Below are 20,532 nucleotides of genomic sequence, written 5' to 3'. Positions count from 1 at the left end.
CCTGTTGTAATTAGCAAGAAATAGGATTGAATTGGAGAAGTCGAGAGTTAGGTCAAATCCTTAGAATTGATGATTAAACGGTGAAAATTGGTTAGATTGATGTAGGAACTGTCCTTTGACCTTAGATTATGAATATGATGAATTCTGGAATTGAAATTAGGCTTAAAATCATGTGAGTTGTTGAATTTTCGTGAAAAACTGCATTCTGCCCGAGCCTATATTCATCGCTCGCCCTCGCGAATGATGATCCTTGTCTCGCGAGTGATGAAGTTCATCGCTCGCCACGCGAGCCATTTCCCTTCGCCTCGCGAGTTGTATGTCGCAGCTCGCCATAGCGAACAACCTTACTCGCCATAGCGAGCATGATCAGAGAGCATGTAGGATTCTGTATTTTTTACTTTTGAGTTGAACCTTAGATGTTTTTGAGTGCCTAAAGATATTTATTAAAGATTAGATGATGACTTAGAGTGAGATTGAACCTGGTTTAGCTTAGAACAACTTTAGTTGGGAATCTGGCTTGTACTCGCCATGGCGAGCAGATGCTCTCGCCTCGCGAGCACTTCCAGAACTGAGTGCAAGTGAGAACTTTGCGACCTGTGTCGCATAACTTGTTTAGAGATGGACCCTTGGGTAGTAATGTGACCTATATAGGATGTTAACTGCAATCTGTGAAGCTGTTATGACATGTTAAGTTGATTATAATGTGATTTAATGATTAATTGCATTACTTGAAATGTTAATGAATGAATGATTGAGTTGATGCTTGATTTTATTTGATATCTTTATATGATGTCATAATGTTGTTGTGATCTGCTTATGCTGCTATTGTTATTTAACTATGATGCATGAGTCTATATAAGATGATTAAGATGATGTTGAACTCCAAATTATTGGATACATAAGAGATGATGATTAAGATGTTTTAAGAGATCGAGTCCATGCATTAGCATACATATGTTGGGGGCTTATGCCCTGGAGCTTAGTACTCAACACGATGGAGCATTAGCTCAAATAACGATGGGGGCTCAAGCCCTGTATTGGTACCACATGCATATAAGAGGTCTAAGTTGCATTGTCGCATTGTCGAGTCAAATGATGAAAGATGTTAAAATGTTAGGTTATTTGTGATGTTTAAATGAAGTGATTACTTGATATTTTATTATCAATGATGCTACGATATTTAAGATGTTTATGTTGTTAATTACGATTGTTGAATTATATTGATTAATATTATTGTTTTGTGAAATCTCACCCCTTCTGCTTAGAAATGTTGCTCTTCGTATGAGTAACTTGCAGGTGATCGAGCGTAGGTTGCTGTTGTGCTGTCGTGAGTGGCCTTGCCTCACTGAGTCTTAGGTTGCTCTGATACGTAACGGGATGGGGTTTATGATATGCATGCTTCATTTTCTTTACGTATTTGACTATGATGTTTATGACTTGATTTGTTTAACTGAATCTATTTGAGATATTATGATGGGGCCTGCGTGCCAAGACAATTTATGATTTTGAATTAACTCCATTGCGATGATTGAGATATTTTGTTGGAAGTTAAATTGTTATTTAACTATTTTAGATTATGTGAAATGTGATATTCCGTCTTGTGATGTTTACTCTGATTTATGTTAAGAAATTTTTATATTGGGAAAACGGGGTGTTACAGCACCGGTTAACAAGACCCAAATTATAAATAATGTTTTCTCAAAGTCAATTATTAATAAAAGGGTTAATGTATATTTACCCTATGTAATATTAGTGGTTTCTGCTTAATCCCTGTAAAAAAAATAATATTTTAATCTTGTAATTTGAAGATTATTTGGTTGTAGATCTTCATGAATTTTGATCGTACAAAATCAAAATTCGCTTAAATTACAAGAAGTTGAAGTACCTTGAATTTTGAAATTTGATATCATTACAATTTAAAATCAAAGAATCTTCAAATTACATGGTTGGAATCTAAACAAAAAAATTTACATGTTTAAACCATAAATTGTTAATATTAAAGGAGGTGAACATGTATTAACCTTTTTTTTTTTAAAACCAAAATGATATATATTAATAACAACGGTGATACACCTTACACAAGATATGCTAAAAGTGATTCACCGATCAAAATGTACAACAACCAGGTAGCAAATAAAGGGATGTGCCACCCAAAACTAAACATGTATTAACCCTTAGTAAAATAACAATTCATAAATTGTCATTTATCTACCTTTTTTGTTTCCTATTTAATCATTTGTTTAAACTATTTTATCCTTTTATAATATTATTGAAATTATTAATGTTAAGAGACTATATATATATAATGGTTTTTTTTTTTGAGAGATATATATAATGGTTTTTGGAAGCAAAGAAATGGAGAAAGTAAATTTTTGAAATTTATTGATTGATTAATTAATTAAGGTACGCTTTTGTTGGTGTGCATGTGGGGTATAATAGGAAGCTTCAATATTACACTGAATTCTTTTTGAAGACAATATTACACTGAATTATATGATGTGTTACTTAAGTTACACAAATTGCACAGTGTCAAAAGTATTAATGGGCCATGGATTATGGTGTCTATCATCATTGATTAGAATTTTACTATTTTTTCTTTTTATTTTGTTCACTTCCGCCTTAAACTTCTAAAAATAACTTCAAAATAAGTTAACTTTCGTTCGATACTCGACGTGAGTTAACAAGTGTTTGAACTCCAGTATGAGTTAACTCACGCTGATCCCCGGAACATGAGTTAACTGGTTTCAGGTATGCTAACGGAACAACAATTCTTGACAGAATTGTTGTTTTTTTAAGCACCAAAACACCTTAATGTGCATTTTCACAATACCAATTATTGACTTCAACCACATTCAATGTGTGAATTATCATTCACTTTTCTAATTTGTGGGGTGGGCATGTTCACATTAACTTCTTATATCTCTCCCATGCTTCAAAAAGTGATTCATCATCCATCTGCCTGAAACAAGTAATTTGGTTCCTAAGCTGTGCCGCTTTGCTCGGCAGGAAGTATCTAGCGAGGAACGTTTTCTTAAGTTCGTTCCATATCATAAAGGAATTAGACGATAGAGATTGTAGCAATGCTCTGTCCCTAAGGGAGAATGGGAATAAACGCAGGAGAATGGCTTCCAGATTGACTCCATCGCTCTTAAGTATATCAACAAATTGTAGCAAGACAGAAAGGTGCAAGTTCGGATCATCCGTTAGGTTTCAAGAGAATTGGTTCTGTTGTACTATTTGCAATAGAGAGGGTTTAAGTTCAAAATTATTCGTTGCAATTGCAGGACGAACAATGCTCATATGAGGATCCTCATCAGAGGGCACAACAAACTCCTTAAGGGGCTGGTTGTAATTATTGTCATTGTCACCCATTTCTGTCTTAGTGTCAGATCCGGACTGAGTGTCAAACTTCAATCGGCGTCTAGTTCGGAAGTAGCGCTCAATTTCGTCTACATACCTAGTAAGATTATCGACACTTCAGGTTATTCACATGCAATTAAAAATAAAAACAAAAAATATCTTAGTCTAGACGTTGTAATAACGAAATTGGGATATTGCAAAGTTTGATACTTATTTATCAAAAAGAAAAAATATACGTGGAATGAGATTTTATCTTAGTCTAGTATGTGTTGGTTTATATGGCTAGATAGTTACCAAGCTAGGGGGTGAATAACGTTTTAAAAGATTTTCCAGAGATTTGATAAAAACGGATTTTAATGAAATTGACTATTGGAATTTTGCTCAAACAATCACAATCAATGAATCAACAGGAATCAAATATACATGGAATGAGATTTTATCTTAATATTGAGAGATTCACGATACACATCTTTTTATACAATCAAATATCAATAACCTTGAACAATTAACAAACCTAGATACAATTTCAAACTAAACCCAATTGACAATAAACCTAATTATCAATAGAATACACAATACACATAAAATTGAATAATTGAATTGGTTTTGAAATTAATTGATCCAAGTAAAATTGTTTTACCCTAAATCAAATGGATTTAGATTAATCTTTTGAGAAAACACTACTAGATCAACACTAGCAATATTGTAATTAATTAGCAATACTGTAATTTAATTATTCAATTAATCAAGTGTAATATTGAAAAGTAAAGAAAGAGAGGGGGAGAGAGAGAGAGAGAGAGAGAGAGAGAGAGAGAGAGAGAACACCGATGTTTATAGTAGTACACCCTTATTCGTCCTCGCTAAGGGCTACCTCTACTCTACTTGATGAAGTACACCTTCACCAAGGTCATCCACTATGTATCAAAAGTTGATTACGATGTTTCAAGAGTTCCTTCAAATTAAATCCCTAATTTTTCAACTCCTATGTAAAACACTCCCCCAAAATTCAAGTACCCCTTGAATTTGGTACTCCTTGAATCTTCGGATCCTTGAATTACCCGTTCACTCCTTCGAACTCTTCACTTGAGTCTTCAAAGCTACGTCCTGCAAACAAACCACCTTCGACTTCAAGAACGGTTAGAAAGACCCCCAAGTCCTTTGGAGGTGGAATGAGTTTATTCACTTCCTTTGAAGCCTTGATTAAGCCCAATCAATCTTCTTAAGAGAACCAACTTACAATCCCTACTAGCAGCCTAGAGAATCTATACACTCAAAGAACAAAGTGATTAAAAGAAAAAGTATTTAATCCTGAAGAATGTATGAACAATGGGTTTTTGAGACCTAGAGATAATAGATGCAAATGATTCAATACTTTAGGAGAAAGGAGGAGAAGAGTATATATAGTAGTGAGGGGAAAGGCTAAAAATTCGCACAAAATTAACTAAGTGAATCGATTCACTTAATGTACGAATCGATTCAAACCATATAAGACAAAAGAAAGAAAGGGAAAAATATGATGAAGAATGAATTGTGTCAAGTGAAAAATGAAACGACTCAAAAAGCCCAGAAGAAGATTGATACGATTCAAAGCTAGATTGAATCAATTCAAGCTATGTCAGAGAGTTTGATGAATCGTTTCAAACAAGGAATGATTCGATTCATATTTGAATCGATTCACTATATAGGTGATACGACTCAAAAGAAGTCAGAGAGCATCAAAATGGTTCAAAAGTTGTTTGAATCGATTCAACCTTTGTGTGAAACGATTCAACTGAAGTCAGAGAGCAATGCAACATTTCTAAGACACATGAAATGTAATTATTTAAAAAGGAATAAGTTGAACCACTTTGTCCATGAATGCCCGACCTTCTAGGGTGCTATTACACAATTTAGGAACCTATCTAAACAACAATGATATACAAACAAAAAGTGAACATCATCAAAAACTATTCAGCTAGCTAGAGACTTCAGTATGATCTTGACTGTCTATTAAGAATTGTCTCAAATTTATAGTAAGGTACGTTCATGTGACAACTGAAGTGTGTAAATGTCATGACCAACCCTACTGCTTTAGGAGATACATATGTGTATCCTGGAAAAGAGTGTAGTTGAGAGTATGAGTTTTCTTCTCTAAGCTTGTCCCGCTTGGATGTAAAGTGGTAAGTAAGTCAAGTCTGTAAATCGGTCGAGATTACGATATGAGCAACCTCTTTGGAAAGGTATGCTTTTTCTTAAAAAAATTCAAAAAATAAAATTTGTTTTTATTTCTTTACTTGAGGACAAGCAATAGTTTAAGTTTAGGGTTGTGATGACATGTTATCTTACATTATTCTTAGCATGTTTTTCTTCATTTTTAGTCGTTTTTCATCAAGAATAGAGGAGTATTAGAACAATTGATTATGATTTCAGGACACTTGTAATGTTTTATATATTTGAGTCATGTAATTATAGCTTTCCCGAAAAATAGCAATTATGGTGTGTTTTGATGTTTGGTGTTTGGACGAGCCATTTCAAGAAGGACTTTACCACTTCTAAAGCGCGTTACGCACACGAGCTTTTAAGAATTTTTTATACTAAAAACAAATGCACCAACATAATGAATACTTTCTAAAAAATGAATTTACTTGAAAATTTGCACAAAAGGGTTCCACTAGACGTGTCAATTTGTTTACCAATGTTTTTGGTAAACAATCAATTTTTTTAAATTTATTACTTTCAAGATCAAACTACTAAATCCTATGACATATTTGTGCAATATTTCTCAGAAAACTTTGAATGTTCATCATTGTTCATAAGTTTGAATGTAAAACATGAGTAATAAGTGCGAGTATGAGCAGTTGGGTGCCATAAGATATGAGGAACGACATTAAAGTTGTTGCTCACTAGGATACGAGTTCAGATAGAAATATTTTTTTATAAACGTGAGTATGAAAAATAACATCATATTATCCTGCCTATAAGATGCCCATTGTCATCTATACTCTCTCCGATTTTAATTATAAACAAAAATTTATTTTTAATTTATTTTTAATAAGTAATATATTTGATAAATTTATTTAAAAAGTGAATTTTTGTTGGCTTAATGCATACGCAAGTCCCTTAACTTATTTTTTCTTCTCACTTCAGTCCCTTAACTTTTAAATGTGTCAATTTGGTCCTGTAAGTACTCTTCCGTTTACTTAGTTGGTCCTTTCTGTTAACTTTTTGAAAACAACGTTAACTCTGTACAGGTGGCTGTCCAGCATGGCATAATGGTTAGAATTCTGATAAGCTAGAGAGAGAAGGAGAAAACGTAGAGAGAGAAGGAGAAGAAAAACAAAGAGAGAAGAAGAAGAAACGAACTGGAAGAAGAAACGAACTGAAGATTTAAGGGAAAAGCTGCTGAATCTGGAACGACGACGAACGACGACGAAAACCAAGACAAAATCCAGGTTTCTTTCATCTTCTTCCTCGTGAAAAAGTGTTTGTTTTTTATGATTAGGGTTTCGAAAAAAGTTGAAGTTTTTGAAAAATGTTGAAGTTTTGTATGATTGTGTTAGGTTTTAACGTTGAATTCATCTTCTTCTTCGCGAATATGATACTCATGTTTGTTCTGATTAGGGTTTCGAAATTTTGATAGGGTTTTGAAAAAATTTCTAGGGTTTTGCAGATTGGGATGATTTTTGTACGTTTTAAGGTTCTGTATGCATGGATTTGATATTTTATTGTATTTTCCCTTTTCAAAAGTTGATTTTTGTATGTTGTGTTGAATTTTTTGAAGGAAATAAAGAATGCTTTTATATTGTTGTGTTGTTTGTGGTCCATTTATTTCGATTTTTGTGCACAAATTTAATTAGGTTTTGTTCTTTTCTTTCTTTCCTGCCTTAATGGCTCAAAACAGATGGACCAATTGTTTGAGTGTGTTTTGCATCATGCTTGGGACTTAAGCTGTTTTAGTGACCCTGAGTATGTAGGTCCAGAAGAAGTACTTGATTGTAACTCAGATTTTTTCAGCTATTTTGCCTTGTTATCAACCTTAAAAGGTTTAGGTTATATTAGTCTTAAGTCTCTGTGGTATTTTGATCCTAGTTTGGAAGATGGAATGGTAGCTTTGAATAATGATTTAGGGTGTAGAAGGATGCAGAGTATTGCATATGAGTTTGATAAGGTCCATTTGTATGTTGTTCACCCCATGTCACAACCTGAAATTGTAGAGCTTAACCCATTGATAGAATATCCTATGATGACCCCACATGTCCCACCTGTTAGGAATGAAACAAATGAAATTCCCACTAGTGTAGGTCCCACTGCTGAGTGTGAGGGTGCAAATGTTGATGGTGGTGTAAGTGGTGTAGGTCCCAGTGATGGGTGTGAGGGTGCAAATGTTGATGGTGGTGTAAATGGGGTAGGTCCCTCTGCTGAGTGTACAAATGCTGATGGGCCTGAGTTGGATTTAAATGAACATGGCCCAATGATTGATGAGAATGAATTGTTTGCTGAGTATGATAATGGGCCTGAACTTGGACAAAATAGTAATGGGCCTGAGCTAGGGAAGGAAGGTGTTAATGTGAGTGAGCCAGCAGTGGAGGAAACTGTGAATGTGGGTGAACCTGGGCTAGGGAATGAAGATGAGAATGTGTCTGGTGAGAAGGAAGATAGTGCCCTTAATGTGCATTTTGGTGACTCAGAAGATGAGGGGGTAATACAAGGAGACTTAGATAGTGAGGTAGGTGGAAATGGAGTAAATGCTGAGACAGAGACTGTAGTGGGTGAAGGATCTGAGTGGGTAGAGGGTGAAGTGAACAATGCTGATAATCAAACTGAAGTGGGTGAAGGTTCTGTGAGTGTAGAGGGTGAAGGATCTGTGAGGGTGGAGTGTGAAGATAACACTACTGACAAGGGGAAAAAAAAGAAGACCAAGACTGACAAGGGGAAAAAGAGGAGGGGAAGACCAAAGAAAAAACAACCTGGACAAGATGTTGTGTTTGAAGATGACATTATTGAGCAACTACAAAGGTCTGTTAACATTGAAAGTGAAGCAGGAGCATCAGAGACTGTAGTAGCTGATAGGGGTTTAGATGAATTAGATGAAGTTAATTCTGATGACTTGAATACTGGATCTGATAGTGATGATGATGGTGTGGAGAGAGCCAAATTCCCAACTTTCAAAATGCCAGAGAAAATGAAGGATTATAAATGGGAGGTTGGAACATATTTTGTGTCAAAGTTAGTTTTTATGGAAGCAATGAGGACTTATGCAGTACACTCTGGAAGGGCAATAAAATTTAGAAAGAATGATAAAGATAGAGTGAGGGTGAAATGCAAGGAAGGATGTCCATGGGAGGCATTCTGTGGTAAAATACCTGGTGAAGAGACATGGCAGTTGAGAAAGGTTTATGCTGGAGATCATGAGTGTGACACAGACTTCAATGTGAATTTGATGAATTCTAGATGGTTAGGTTCTAAACTTCATACAAGGGTTAGAGAGAATAGAGATCTTAAAATTTCAACTATAATGGAGAGGGCTCAGCAGAAGTGGAATATTCAAATGTGTAGGAGCAAAGCATATAGAGCAAAAAAATTTGCAGTGGAATTTGTTGAAGGGAACTTTAGAGATCAATACACAAGGTTGCATGATTATGCCCATGAATTACTAAGGTCTAACCCTCATTCATCTGTCAAAATTACATCAACCCCTTATGAAGGTACTGAGGCTGACCTAGAGAACCCAAATGCAGTAGTTTGTCCTAGATTTCAGAGAATATATGTATGCTTTAAGGGGTGTATGGATAGCTTCTTCAAATGCAGAAAGATAATTGGGCTTGATGGTTGTTTCCTTAAGGGACCTTATGGTGGAATGTTGCTGGCTGCCATTGGTATGGATCCAAATGACCAAATACTTCCAATTGCATGGGCTGTTGTTGAAGGAGAGACTAAAGAGTCCTGGAAATGGTTCTTAGAGCTACTCATTCATGATTTGGGAGGTAATGACATATGTAGAACATACACCATCATCAGTGATCAACAGAAGGTATTGTTTATAGTTTCATACAATTTTGATTTTTGTTTACATTTTTTAAAACAAATGCTTCTGGTTATAGTAATTTCTGACTGATTTTGTTGAATTGTGTGTTGTATTGTGTGAAATAGGGACTTTTACCAGCCATTGATTTGTTGCTTCCTGGGGTTGAGCAGAGATTTTGTGTAAGACATCTCTACAACAATTTTAGAAAGAGATTCCCTGGAAAAAAACTAAAAGAGTTAATGTGGAGAGCTGCCAAAGCTACTTACAGAAATGCTTGGGAAAAGGAGATGAAGGAAATAAAGGCTATAAGTCATGAAGCCTTTAACTATCTGTGTGAAATAGACCCAAGACATTGGACTAGGTCAATGTTTAAAGGTGACTCAAAGTGTGACACATTAGTGAACAATATGTCAGAAGCCTTTAACTCTGTGATTGTCATTCCAAGGTCTAAGCCAATTGTTTCCATGTTGGAGGATCTAAGAGTTTATGTCATGCAGAGGTGGGAGAATAGGCAGAAAATTGCAAGGTTTAATGATGGTGATATTCTGCCAAATATCAAGAAGAAGCTAGAAAAGGAATCTGGTTATACAAATAACTGGATAGTAAGGTATTAAGTTTTCATTTGTATAGTAATTGTGTTTTGTTATGCATTAAGTTTCCATTTGTTCCATTTGTATGTTGCTGGCGTTTTCATTTGGATGCTGTGTTTTCTTATGGTGGAATGTTTCTAGTTTATTTTCTTAGGCAAGGTGGAGATCATGAATTCCAAGTGATTCATCTCTCAAATTCTGGAGACAAGTATGTTGTTAACTTGCAGACAATGTTGTGTGATTGCAGGAAATGGAATTTGACAGGACTTTCATGCTGTCATGCCATTGCTTGCATGAAACACAAACATTACAACATTGCTGACTATGTACCATGCATGTACAAGAAAGAAGCATATGTTGAGTGTTATTCAAGCATGATATATCCTGCCAATGGAGAAAATCTTTGGATGAGGACTGAATATACAGATCTTCAACCACCAGCTATCAAAAAACAACCTGGAAGACCTAAAAAGAAAAGGAGATTGGATGCAAGTGAGCTTCTTAGAGAAGAAGGACAAATGAAGAGAGCATCATATGGAATAAAATGCAGTAGGTGCAAGCAATCTGGACACAACAAGTCAACATGCCCACTGCTGCCGCATCCCATTCCTGAATCACAGCCTCAAGCTTCTCAAGTGCCACCATCACAGCCTCAAGCTTCTCAGGTGCCACCTTCACAGCCTCAAGCACAAGTTGATACTCAAACCAGTCATGCACAAGTATCTCAGACTCAAGCTAGTCAGAGTCAAACTACTCAGGCACAAGCTACGCAGAGTCAAGCTTCTCAGACTCAAACTACTCACAAGCAAAATGCATCAACTAGGAAGAGAAATGTTAAGGAGCCAAGTTCTGCAACACAGACAACTCAGTCCCAAACTTCTCAGATGCCACCAACTCAGAAACCAAGTGCATCAACTAAGAAGAGAAGGGCTAGTCAACAAGTTTCTGCTACTCAACCAAAACAAGCTGCAAAAACAGGAAACAATAGGAGAAAGAAGGGAGGATATGCTACTCAGCCAATGTGATGGACCAATAACTTCTGACTTGTAAATATGGGATATTAGGCAATTTAGAATGTCTTTTTTGGATATCTAACTTTTGACTGTTAAGCATTTGTGTGCTATTAAGCACTTTTGACTATTAAGCAAATGTGTGCTATTAAGCACTTTTGGTTGTTAAGCATTTGTTTTGATTGTTAAGCATTTCTGTGCTATTAAGCACTTTTGACTATTAAGCAAATGTGTGCTATTAAGCAGTTTTAATTGTTAAGCATTTGTGTGCTATTAAGCACTTTTGACTATTAAGCAAATGTGTGCTATTTATGTAATATGTGCTATAATGCACTTATGACTTATTGAATATGTGCTATAATGCACATTTGATTCACTACTTATGATATTTTGTGGTTTCTGTAATTTGCAATTAGGTGATAAACTGCACTTTCATGTTATGTGCTATAATTCACTTACAACTCAAACAACAATTTCATTCATCAATAAACCATTTCATTAATTCATCATAATCAAAACAGTTCATTCATTCATCATAATCAAAACATTACAATCATTCTTCAATCCATTACATTCTTTCATCATCACTCAAAATACAACAAATTTTGCTATTTCAAATAAAATCCACCCAAAATTGTTCCTAACACCAACCCAATCCCAAACCATACAAATCCAAAAATCAGTGCCATTAACAACCATTTTCTTGTTCTTGATAACTCAAACTTCAACTTCTTAATCTTTTTACTCTGTTTTTCAATCTTCAATTCCCTTTCATCAATAAAATCATCTTCACCAACTAACTTAAAGTAGCTGCAACCTTTGTCATAAGCATTCATGTAGTTGCTGCAACCCCAAAATTTCTTCCCATAGTTAGGATTCAAAGAGTCAGTAACCGTTCGAACTACAGTTGGTTCTCCACACCTACAACTCGGATTTCCCCTTCTTCTCAAACTAGATCCAACAGATCCATAAGACTGCTCGTGAACCCACTGTGTTTTTGATGTCTGGTTCGACATTTAGGTGAAGGTGATGCTTGGTTAAGGCTTTTCTGGGTTCTGGGTCATGAAAGAAGAAGAACAAGAGTGAAGGTTTTGGCTATGGTGGTCACTCACGATGGAGAAGAAGAGAGAAGGAGGAATGTGATCAATGAAACCCTAATTTTTGACATTTCATCCCCTTTTATATTGCTGATAGTGATTTGCCATGTCCTCAAGTGATTGGCCAACGTGGACAGCCACCTGTACATAGTTAACGTTTTTTTTCAAAAAGTTAACAGAAAGGACCAACTAAGTAAACGGAGGAGTACTTACAGGACCAAATTGACACAATTAAAAGTTAAGGAACTGAAGTGAGAAGAAAAAATAAGTTAAGGGACCTCCGTATGCATTAAGCCATTTTTGTTTATAATCCAAATTGAGTATTAAACAAAGTGGATTTACTAATCCAAATTGTTTATATGCCATGGACCCACGTAACTGAAGTGGCGCCACGTGGCATAAAAATAGGAAGGAGACAAAGTACCATTCTTGACGCTACTGCAACGTAGCAGATCTCACTTTCAACCATGGCACCATAGCTTCTTCTTCTTCACCCGCCCAAATTCTTTGACCTTCTTTCACTTTCCCTCTTTTCCACGATTCCATTCCCATTTTAAAACCCTAGAAATTCTTCGATCATCGTGAATGTTCACAACACGTCGTCGTAATGGCGGGTAAGTCTGACTCAGTATCGATCCGTGTTCCTTATAAGAATCTAAGAAACGATTCTTCCGCCGCGGAAGTCGAACTCGTCGGCATCGACGGAGACGGAGATGAACCTCGGCATCGGATCGATCTTAATTCACCGCCGCGTGGAGATCAATTACCGACGAAGAATAATGCTTCGTTAACGCATCTTGTTCTTAGTTGCACCGTTGCTGCTGGTGTTCAGTTTGGTTGGGCTTTGCAGCTTTCTCTTCTCACACCTTACATTCAGGTCCTAAGGCGTTTTTGTTTTTCTTAATTTTGTTTAGATCCGAATTTTTGTTAGAATTGCGATACCAGCAATGAAATTGATTGATATTTTTTAGTTATAAAGCTTGTTATGTTTATTGAATGTGATGAGATTAATTCCTCAAAGTAGTGTCTCATTGAGTTTGAGTCCAATACCGAGTTTCCAAAAAGAAAATAGTCATTTTAATCTCTGAATGTGTCAGACGCGTTGTCATTATCGTAAGAGAAACACATTTGACGATTAAAATGACTAACCAAAGACGCGATTTCGATATATTTAGAAACTATGATGGGACTAAAATGGTTGTTTACTCTTGGATTTGGGATTTACTATATAGTTACTCTATTTGTTTGGTTTTGATGCAGACATTGGGAATAGGACATGCTTTTTCTTCATTTATTTGGCTTTGTGGCCCCATTACAGGCCTTGTGGTAGGTTTTCTTTTCATCTTTGATTTCAATTCTCATTACATTTTAGATTTGAAGTTCATTCCATATTTATACTTACTATTCTGGCCTATATGTTTTCTATTGCTTCATCAGAATATGGTCAAGCCTTCTATATTTTATGCCTTTGTTTCGATTTGATCTTAAATGATATTAATGGCGTATACAACTATAACTGGCCATAACTGTGATCATAATAAGTAATCTTACAATTTTAAACTGGTAAATTACAGGTTCAACCTTGTGTTGGTATTTGGAGTGATAAATGTACTTCAAAATTTGGCAGAAGACGTCCATTCATTCTGGCAGGATCTCTTATGATCTCGTTTGCTGTAAGCATTTATGACAATGGTTGTTTTCTGCCATACTTTTTTACATCGGATTATATATAAGCTAAATTAAGTCTTGTAATGTAGGTGATATTGATCGGGTATTCTGCAGACATTGGATACATATTAGGGGATACAAAAGAGCATTGCAGGTTTCTGTTTCAATCATTTTGTACTTTTCTTACTCATTTATTTCTTCTTCTTTGAGTTTCACTTACATAAACTCGGATATTAATGGAATTCATTTGTATGATACAAACTTGTAGAACATTTAAAGGGACCCGAACAAGGGCTGCTGTTATATTTATTCTTGGGTTCTGGATGCTGGACCTTGCCAACAACACAGTGCAGGTAAGTTTGTTAAATGAATCAAAGTGTGCTTTTGTTATATTAACTTTATACCGATGATGCAGTTGAATGACGGTAAACTAAACCTTTCATTTGTTTAAATTTAAATTTAGGGGCCAGCTAGAGCACTTTTGGCAGATCTGGCAGGTAAAGATTTCTTATTGTACATTATTACATATATTGATATTCATCCTTGTATAGAGATAACTTGCGCAGCAAGTTATCCATTAGTTCTCTAGTTGTTAGTTCACATGACTTAGCATAGAGCTCACTATTTGTATAAATAAGCTTTGTATTGATCACTTTCAATCTAATGAACATATGAGATTCATTCATTTCTCTCTAGTGATAATATACATGTTTATTGTTCAAGTTCTCAACAACCACAATGAGAATCGTTGATTTTCATCTTTGTCTTAAAATACTTGTCTGGTGTCAGAGACATAATGAAATAACACTTTTGCTCATACTTAGGTCCTGATCAACGCAATGTATCAAATGCTGTCTTTTGCTCATGGATGGCAGTGGGCAACATTCTAGGATATTCGTCTGGTGCCAGTGGAAAGTGGAACAAGTGAGACCTTGCTACTATTTTGCTGTTATTCCATATTTCTGCACACTATTAACTATGTAAAATCCATTACACTGTTTTTTAATTGAATATCTTATTATGGACAAAATTTGGGTACAATTCTTGAGGTGATTTTCGTATGGTTCTTAACTAAAAATACACCTATGTTGCATATAATAAACTCTGAGAAAATCATGGATTTGAGGAAATCATGGTGAATTTAGTTAAGAACCATACGAAAAGCACCTAAGGAATTGTACCTAAGTTTTTTCCTCTTATTATTATTAAACACATTTTTTGAAATTTGAGTACTTATGAAATCAATAATTAGAAACAAGACAAGGGAGAGTAGTTGGTTCTACATTTATGATACAGTAATGTGGGAGAATGTATCTTTAGAAAGGAATAATTTTACGAAGCACAAACTTGGACAACAGACATGACACATAGACACCAATAATGTCCAAAATATAGGGCCAGCTACATGGATGTGTGTATTATATAATTAATTATTATATTATATAAATACTAGAGAAATCATTATGCAATTTGAAAAGGGATAATTAGAAACAAGACAAGGGAGAGTAGTTGGTTCTACATTTATGCTGCAGTAATGTGGGAGAATGTATCTTTAGAAAGGAATAATTGTATGAAGCACAAACTTGGACAACAGACATGACACATAGACACCAATAATGTCCAAAATATTGGGCCAGCTACATGGATATGTGTATTATATAATTAATTATTATATTATATAATTAGATACTAGAGAAATCATTATGCAATTTGAAAATTTTGTTTAGAGGCCAAAAAGAAGTTTCTAAAACGATATGGTGAACTATTGAACTGTCTTGAACCTTCAATCCATCTATCTACTACCAAAAAAGCTAAAAAGGATCTACGGGAAGTGTTGGTTAGCTGCCAGAGCTGTATTCAGGTCGTGGCCTCCATCTGTCAAAGCCAAAAATAATATTTTTATTTTCCGATGCTAGAATGAAGTGTTTGACATGTGTCGTCCGATATGTGTTAGACACTCGAACATGTCTTCAACTTGGAGTGTTGGTGCTACATTTGAACTAGTCATGTTAAAGATCTCATAAGTGGTTTTGATAATTAGATTTATGTTTTTCATTTTTTAACAACAATTAGATTTATGTATATCCAATGATTATGTATTTGGGCTTCTTGTTGCTGCTGCTATCAATGTTGTTAAGATCAAGATTTTGACTATGATCGGGAGGGGTACCAAGATCGCAACTAGGATCTATCCCAAAGGTTTATGGCTCGCCCGACAGATAGTGAGAATGATAGGCAGAAATGGCCGTGAGAGAGGGTGAAGATGTGGCGAAGGTCGTAAAAGAGGGTGAAGGTCGAGGCTGCGAGAGGCGGTGCAAGGTCGCATGAAATAAATATTATAGTATTAGGGTTTTTCCCAACCAGGTTGCGCATGGTCCGATGCGATTTCGTGATCCAGAAATGATTTTGTTCTGATCTTGCTTCAATCTTACACATAACTTGATTTTGCTTACGATTCCGATCTTAGGGGGTGACCGAGATGTCAAACTCGTTCATTTCTCTCGTTTGATCTTGCTAATGAACTTGCGATCTTGATAACATTGGTTGCTATGCCATGAAATCCGTTGAGTATTGCATGATTTACATAAACACACCATTATTGAATTTATATATGTAATTTTATCTTTATTTATCTTTATTTTTACTTATAAAGTTCTTTCTATATGTATTACTGATTAATATTTTGGTTTTTCTTACCTTAACAGATGGTTCCCTTTCTTGACAAATAGAGCTTGCTGTGAGGCATGTGGCAATCTTAAGGCAGCATTTCTTGTTGCTGTGGTAGGTTACTACTGAAAATCCTTTTAATTGGGCCTTCATATTTGACTTTCTGTTGCTTTAAGTTAAGAGATCCTAAGCATAGCTGATCTAATAATGCACCACCTTTTTTTTTCACCTATCATAAATAATATGGTTGAAACTTGACGTAGGGGGTTTTGGCATGTGGAAAGAAGACCTTTAGATTTTATAGTAACGAGAGTAGGTGAGGTAGAGGGTAGTCAAATCACCAGAGGCACATGACGACCTAGAAAAATTATAAGAGAAACTATTGAGAAAGATGTAGAGATTAATCAGTTGGATAGAGATATGATAGAACATTATGGCGTCGTTTGTTCTTACTCCACTTAGTAGGATAAAGCTTGGTTGCTATTGTTGTTGATGTCTTGAAAACAGTCAAACACATTCTCCTTCAGTTTGTCTAGTTTTTTCTGTTTATTTGCTCTCCTTTTTTTTTATTAATTCTATTGTGGGGAAACATCATCATTTTTAGCTTACTTATCTGACTTTTTCTTGGTACCTGTTGTCAGAGTCCATATATGGATACGAGATTTGTGCTATTATAAGGAGTGCAAGTTTAGCAAGAGAAACAGAACTCCATTAATGTAGAGATAAAAATTGGAGAACATATAATACCACAAATCTCGTGATTTTAGTACCTTAGTAGGTCCATGATGCAACGTGAGAAGCACTTCTAAAATAAAGCAGTGCTATTGTTTCCTGGAGTTATTCACTAGTAGATCTGTCATGTTTTTCAATCATACGTTGCTAAACGTACTGCATTATATGTGCATATTTTAAATTTATTTGATAGCTTTAATCTCATGTTACAATATTGGCAGGTGTTTTTGACATTATGCACACTTGTAACCCTATATTTTGCTGATGAAGTTCCGCTTATCACTGCAAGTAAACATCACCAGTTATCAGATTCTGCTCCTTTATTGGATGAACAAAATGGCATTGAATTTTCAAAACAAAAGCCTTTATCTGTTATAAATGAGTCCAATGGTAAGTTAAGCGAGGATCGCTCTGAGGAAGTTGTAAATCTGAAGCATGAGAGTTTCAATGCTGGGGATGATCATAATGAAAATTTAATGGATGGGCCTGGAGCAGTATTAGTTAACTTGTTGACAAGTTTAAGGCATTTGCCACCTGCTATGCATTCAGTGCTGGTTGTAATGGCTCTCACGTGGGTAGGTACTAGATACTTCATTACTTATGTTCAAAAGATTATTTTGACATCACGCCTATTTTCTGTTTTTACATTGTTAGTGAATTTATTGGTATTGTCTTGTGCTGGTGCTTCTCATTTGAGATCCTTCTTATATTTCCTCCAACCCTGTCTACCTGCAGTTGTCATGGTTTCCCTTCTTTTTGTTCGATACGGATTGGATGGGAAGAGAAGTTTATCATGGGGATCCAAAAGGGACCACTTTGGAAGTAGATCTTTATGATCAAGGTGTTAGAGAAGGTGCATTTGGTTTGCTATTGAATTCTGTAAGAACTCATATTGAACAGAATATTTTTTTAAAGAGATTTGTCACAAGTTTTTATCAATGGTGATCGGAGACTTTGTTTATCTTTTATTAAATTCGATTTTTTGGACATTTTTTCTTGAATAATTATTTATGGCTTTATAGGTTGTGCTTGGAATTAGCTCTTTTTTAATCGAACCAATGTGCAAGTTGATGGGTGCAAGATTAGTATGGGCAGTGAGCAATTTTGTCGTCTTTGTTTGCATGGCTGGCACTGCTATCATTAGTCTAATTTCTGTCCATGATTATACTCGAGGGATAGAACATGCAATTGGAGCAAGTGAAGGAATCAAGTATGCTTCTCTGGTTGTGTTTGTTCTGCTTGGATTTCCACTTGCGGTGAGTGAAGTTTTCTCATTCAAACTATTTTGATACATTGTCGGTTTCCTTCTTTTCCTACCAATCTTCTTGACCAATCATTGTATTAGTGTGTGTGTATATATATATATATGGAAGTTCATGACAGGATAAATTTGTGTGTTTATGTTACAGATTACCTACAGTGTTCCCTTTGCTGTTACAGCAGAGTTGACTGCTGATTCAGGTGGTGGCCAAGGTTGGTATTAGATGTAGATGTTGTGCTTAACTTTTGGTCTATTAAAAGTTTCAGATATCAACATGTTTGAATTTTTCTGCAGGATTGGCTATAGGAGTTCTAAATCTTGCAATTGTTGCTCCACAGGTACCATTTTCTTCTCAAATACTCTGTCTGCTAGTCCTCTCCATATTTGGAGAGCAGACCCTTTTAGAGTTGTATTGTCATCTTGTTTTTATTTTATTTATTAAGTTGGATGGCACTGGTGGTATGTGTATGTTCGTATTACAAGACTAATAATCCACAATCTGATGCTGTTCTTTCCTATTCAACCAACACTTCCGTATTATGGTTGAAATTCCAGTGCAATTCATTTTTGAACAGGGTAATTGAAATTTATTATGATAGAAAAACCTCGTGCTAAATGAAAATTAGCTACTTTGAGCTGGTGTTATTTTTTCTATTTATGTATGTGGTATCCAAATGGAACTAGTGGCATTGGTCTTCAATAATGGCAGCTTACATGTTAGACTTATTATTAGTTTTCCATAAAGAATTTGTTTACATCCAACCCCCAATTAGGAAGGTTTGCAACAGAAGTTAGGGTGGACCCAAGGGATCAAGTGTTACAGGTCAATTAGTTAAGCCTTGCCTTTTAAGAGCAGGTCTTATAGATGTTAGAGTAGTGATTAGTTAGATTGTATGAATAGAGGGGACAGCTAGTTTGTTGATTGGCTATTAAAATTGGGAGTGGCCAAGCTCTCAATTACCTGATGACTTTTAATACTAGGTTTACGTTCTTTCTGCGAATTAGATTATCTTGATTTAAGTAAGGAACAGTACATCAATAAGACTCTACTTTTTCTTTCTGTAATAGCTACTTTCTGAATCAGTACCTATGAGTACCCCTGAAATTTGAATTTCCCGTAAATGTTGTTAGTTCTATTTTGATGTATTATTTGTTTATTTAGATGATTATATCCCTTGGTTCTGGTCCATGGGATGCTCTCTTTGGTGGTGGCAATATTCCTGCATTTGTTTTGGCGTCTATCTGTGCTCTAGCTGGTGGCATTGTTGCAACTCTAAAACTGCCAAACCTTTCTAGCAGTTTCAAGTCATCAGGTTTTCATTTTGGCTAGCTGTTGGGAGATCTAATCCGTTAGTGTTTTTAACTTGTACATGGTCCTCAGAATTGGAATAACATGAAAATTTTGGAGAGTAGGCACGTTGATTGTGTTATGTTGCTTTCCATTACACAAAAGGCGCATTACAGATTCAAATTCATTCATTCTTCCTCCCACATTTATGGGTGTCTGTATTGTATGTAATATATTATAATGGCTGCACAATAGAAGAAAGCTTAGGTGCAAATAGTAATACATGTTTGTAATCACCGTTATTCAATCAATTAGTGATTACAATATGATGAGATCAATTTTGATTGTTAATCTTGCAACTTGGGTTCGTACTTGCTTAAAGATTTCGATCCAGCACACTTTTCCCCCCATAAAAGTATAAATCTTTGGGTTGAGACTTTTGCCTGAATGGAGCACACGTTAAGTTAGTTTTATTACAGTAGAACATATAACACTGTAAGTTGTCTGAAAGCTAATCTTAGAGGTTTGTACCATGTATGTATATGATGTATGGTGTTGTTGTAAAACCTGCTTAAGAATGCAAATGTATGTTGTGGGTAATGCTTTTTTTTTGGTTGGAAAAATATAATTTCCTTTGCCATCCTATGCACTTCTTGCAAGCCCTCTGAATTGATCATCTTACTCCATTTGTATTTTATAATACGAAGTATATTTGATGTTTTTCGGATAATAAAATTCGAAATGTTTTTGCTCAATTTTTGATCATATTCAATTCATTTTATTAAAAAGTCATAATTATAATGACATAACTTAAAGTGACAACCAAATTTAATAATTCAACACATTTTATTAATT

At 35.2% G+C, this 20,532-nt stretch overlaps 1 protein-coding gene and 1 non-coding gene across 3 annotated transcripts; both read left to right on the top strand.

Annotated features, from left to right (window-relative positions):
- Window positions 1-2,881: 2,881 nt before the first annotated feature.
- Window positions 2,882-2,987, top strand: LOC112417582 (small nucleolar RNA R71). Its single transcript, XR_003008184.1, has one exon. It is a non-coding gene; the product is annotated as a small nucleolar RNA R71 (small nucleolar RNA).
- Window positions 2,988-12,668: 9,681 nt separating this feature from the next.
- On the top strand, window positions 12,669-20,277 carry LOC25502745 (sucrose transport protein SUC3). 2 transcript variants are annotated; one of them, XM_013590301.2, is made up of 14 exons: window positions 12,669-12,938; window positions 13,322-13,387; window positions 13,636-13,734; window positions 13,819-13,883; window positions 13,998-14,082; window positions 14,193-14,226; window positions 14,554-14,653; window positions 16,435-16,510; window positions 17,350-17,703; window positions 17,864-18,007; window positions 18,151-18,384; window positions 18,538-18,601; window positions 18,684-18,727; window positions 19,552-19,719. In XM_013590301.2, the coding sequence occupies exons 1-14, from the start codon at window positions 12,669-12,671 to the stop codon at window positions 19,717-19,719; spliced, it is 1,803 nt and encodes a 600-aa protein (XP_013445755.1). The 2 variants fall into 2 exon arrangements, with proteins under 2 accessions (XP_013445755.1, XP_024628578.1); XM_024772810.1 differs by lacking the exons at window positions 12,669-12,938; window positions 13,322-13,387 and having other exon boundaries at window positions 13,668-13,734; window positions 13,844-13,883; window positions 19,552-20,277.
- The last annotated feature ends 255 nt before the right edge of the window (window positions 20,278-20,532 follow it).

The sequence above is a fragment of the Medicago truncatula genome, chromosome 8, assembly GCF_003473485.1.
Source record: "Medicago truncatula cultivar Jemalong A17 chromosome 8, MtrunA17r5.0-ANR, whole genome shotgun sequence".
Classification (NCBI taxonomy): Eukaryota; Viridiplantae; Streptophyta; class Magnoliopsida; order Fabales; family Fabaceae; genus Medicago; species Medicago truncatula.
This window is presented reverse-complemented; position numbering and strand designations above follow the sequence as displayed.

Coding starts and splice junctions, on each gene's coding strand:
- LOC25502745 (XM_013590301.2), top strand. CDS start 12,669: ATGGCGGGTAAGTCTGACTCAGTATCGATCCGTGTTCCTTATAAGAAT. Junction 13,388..13,635: donor GCCCCATTACAGGCCTTGTG/GTAGGTTTTCTT, acceptor GGTAAATTACAG/GTTCAACCTTGTGTTGGTAT. Junction 16,511..17,349: donor CAGCATTTCTTGTTGCTGTG/GTAGGTTACTAC, acceptor CAATATTGGCAG/GTGTTTTTGACATTATGCAC.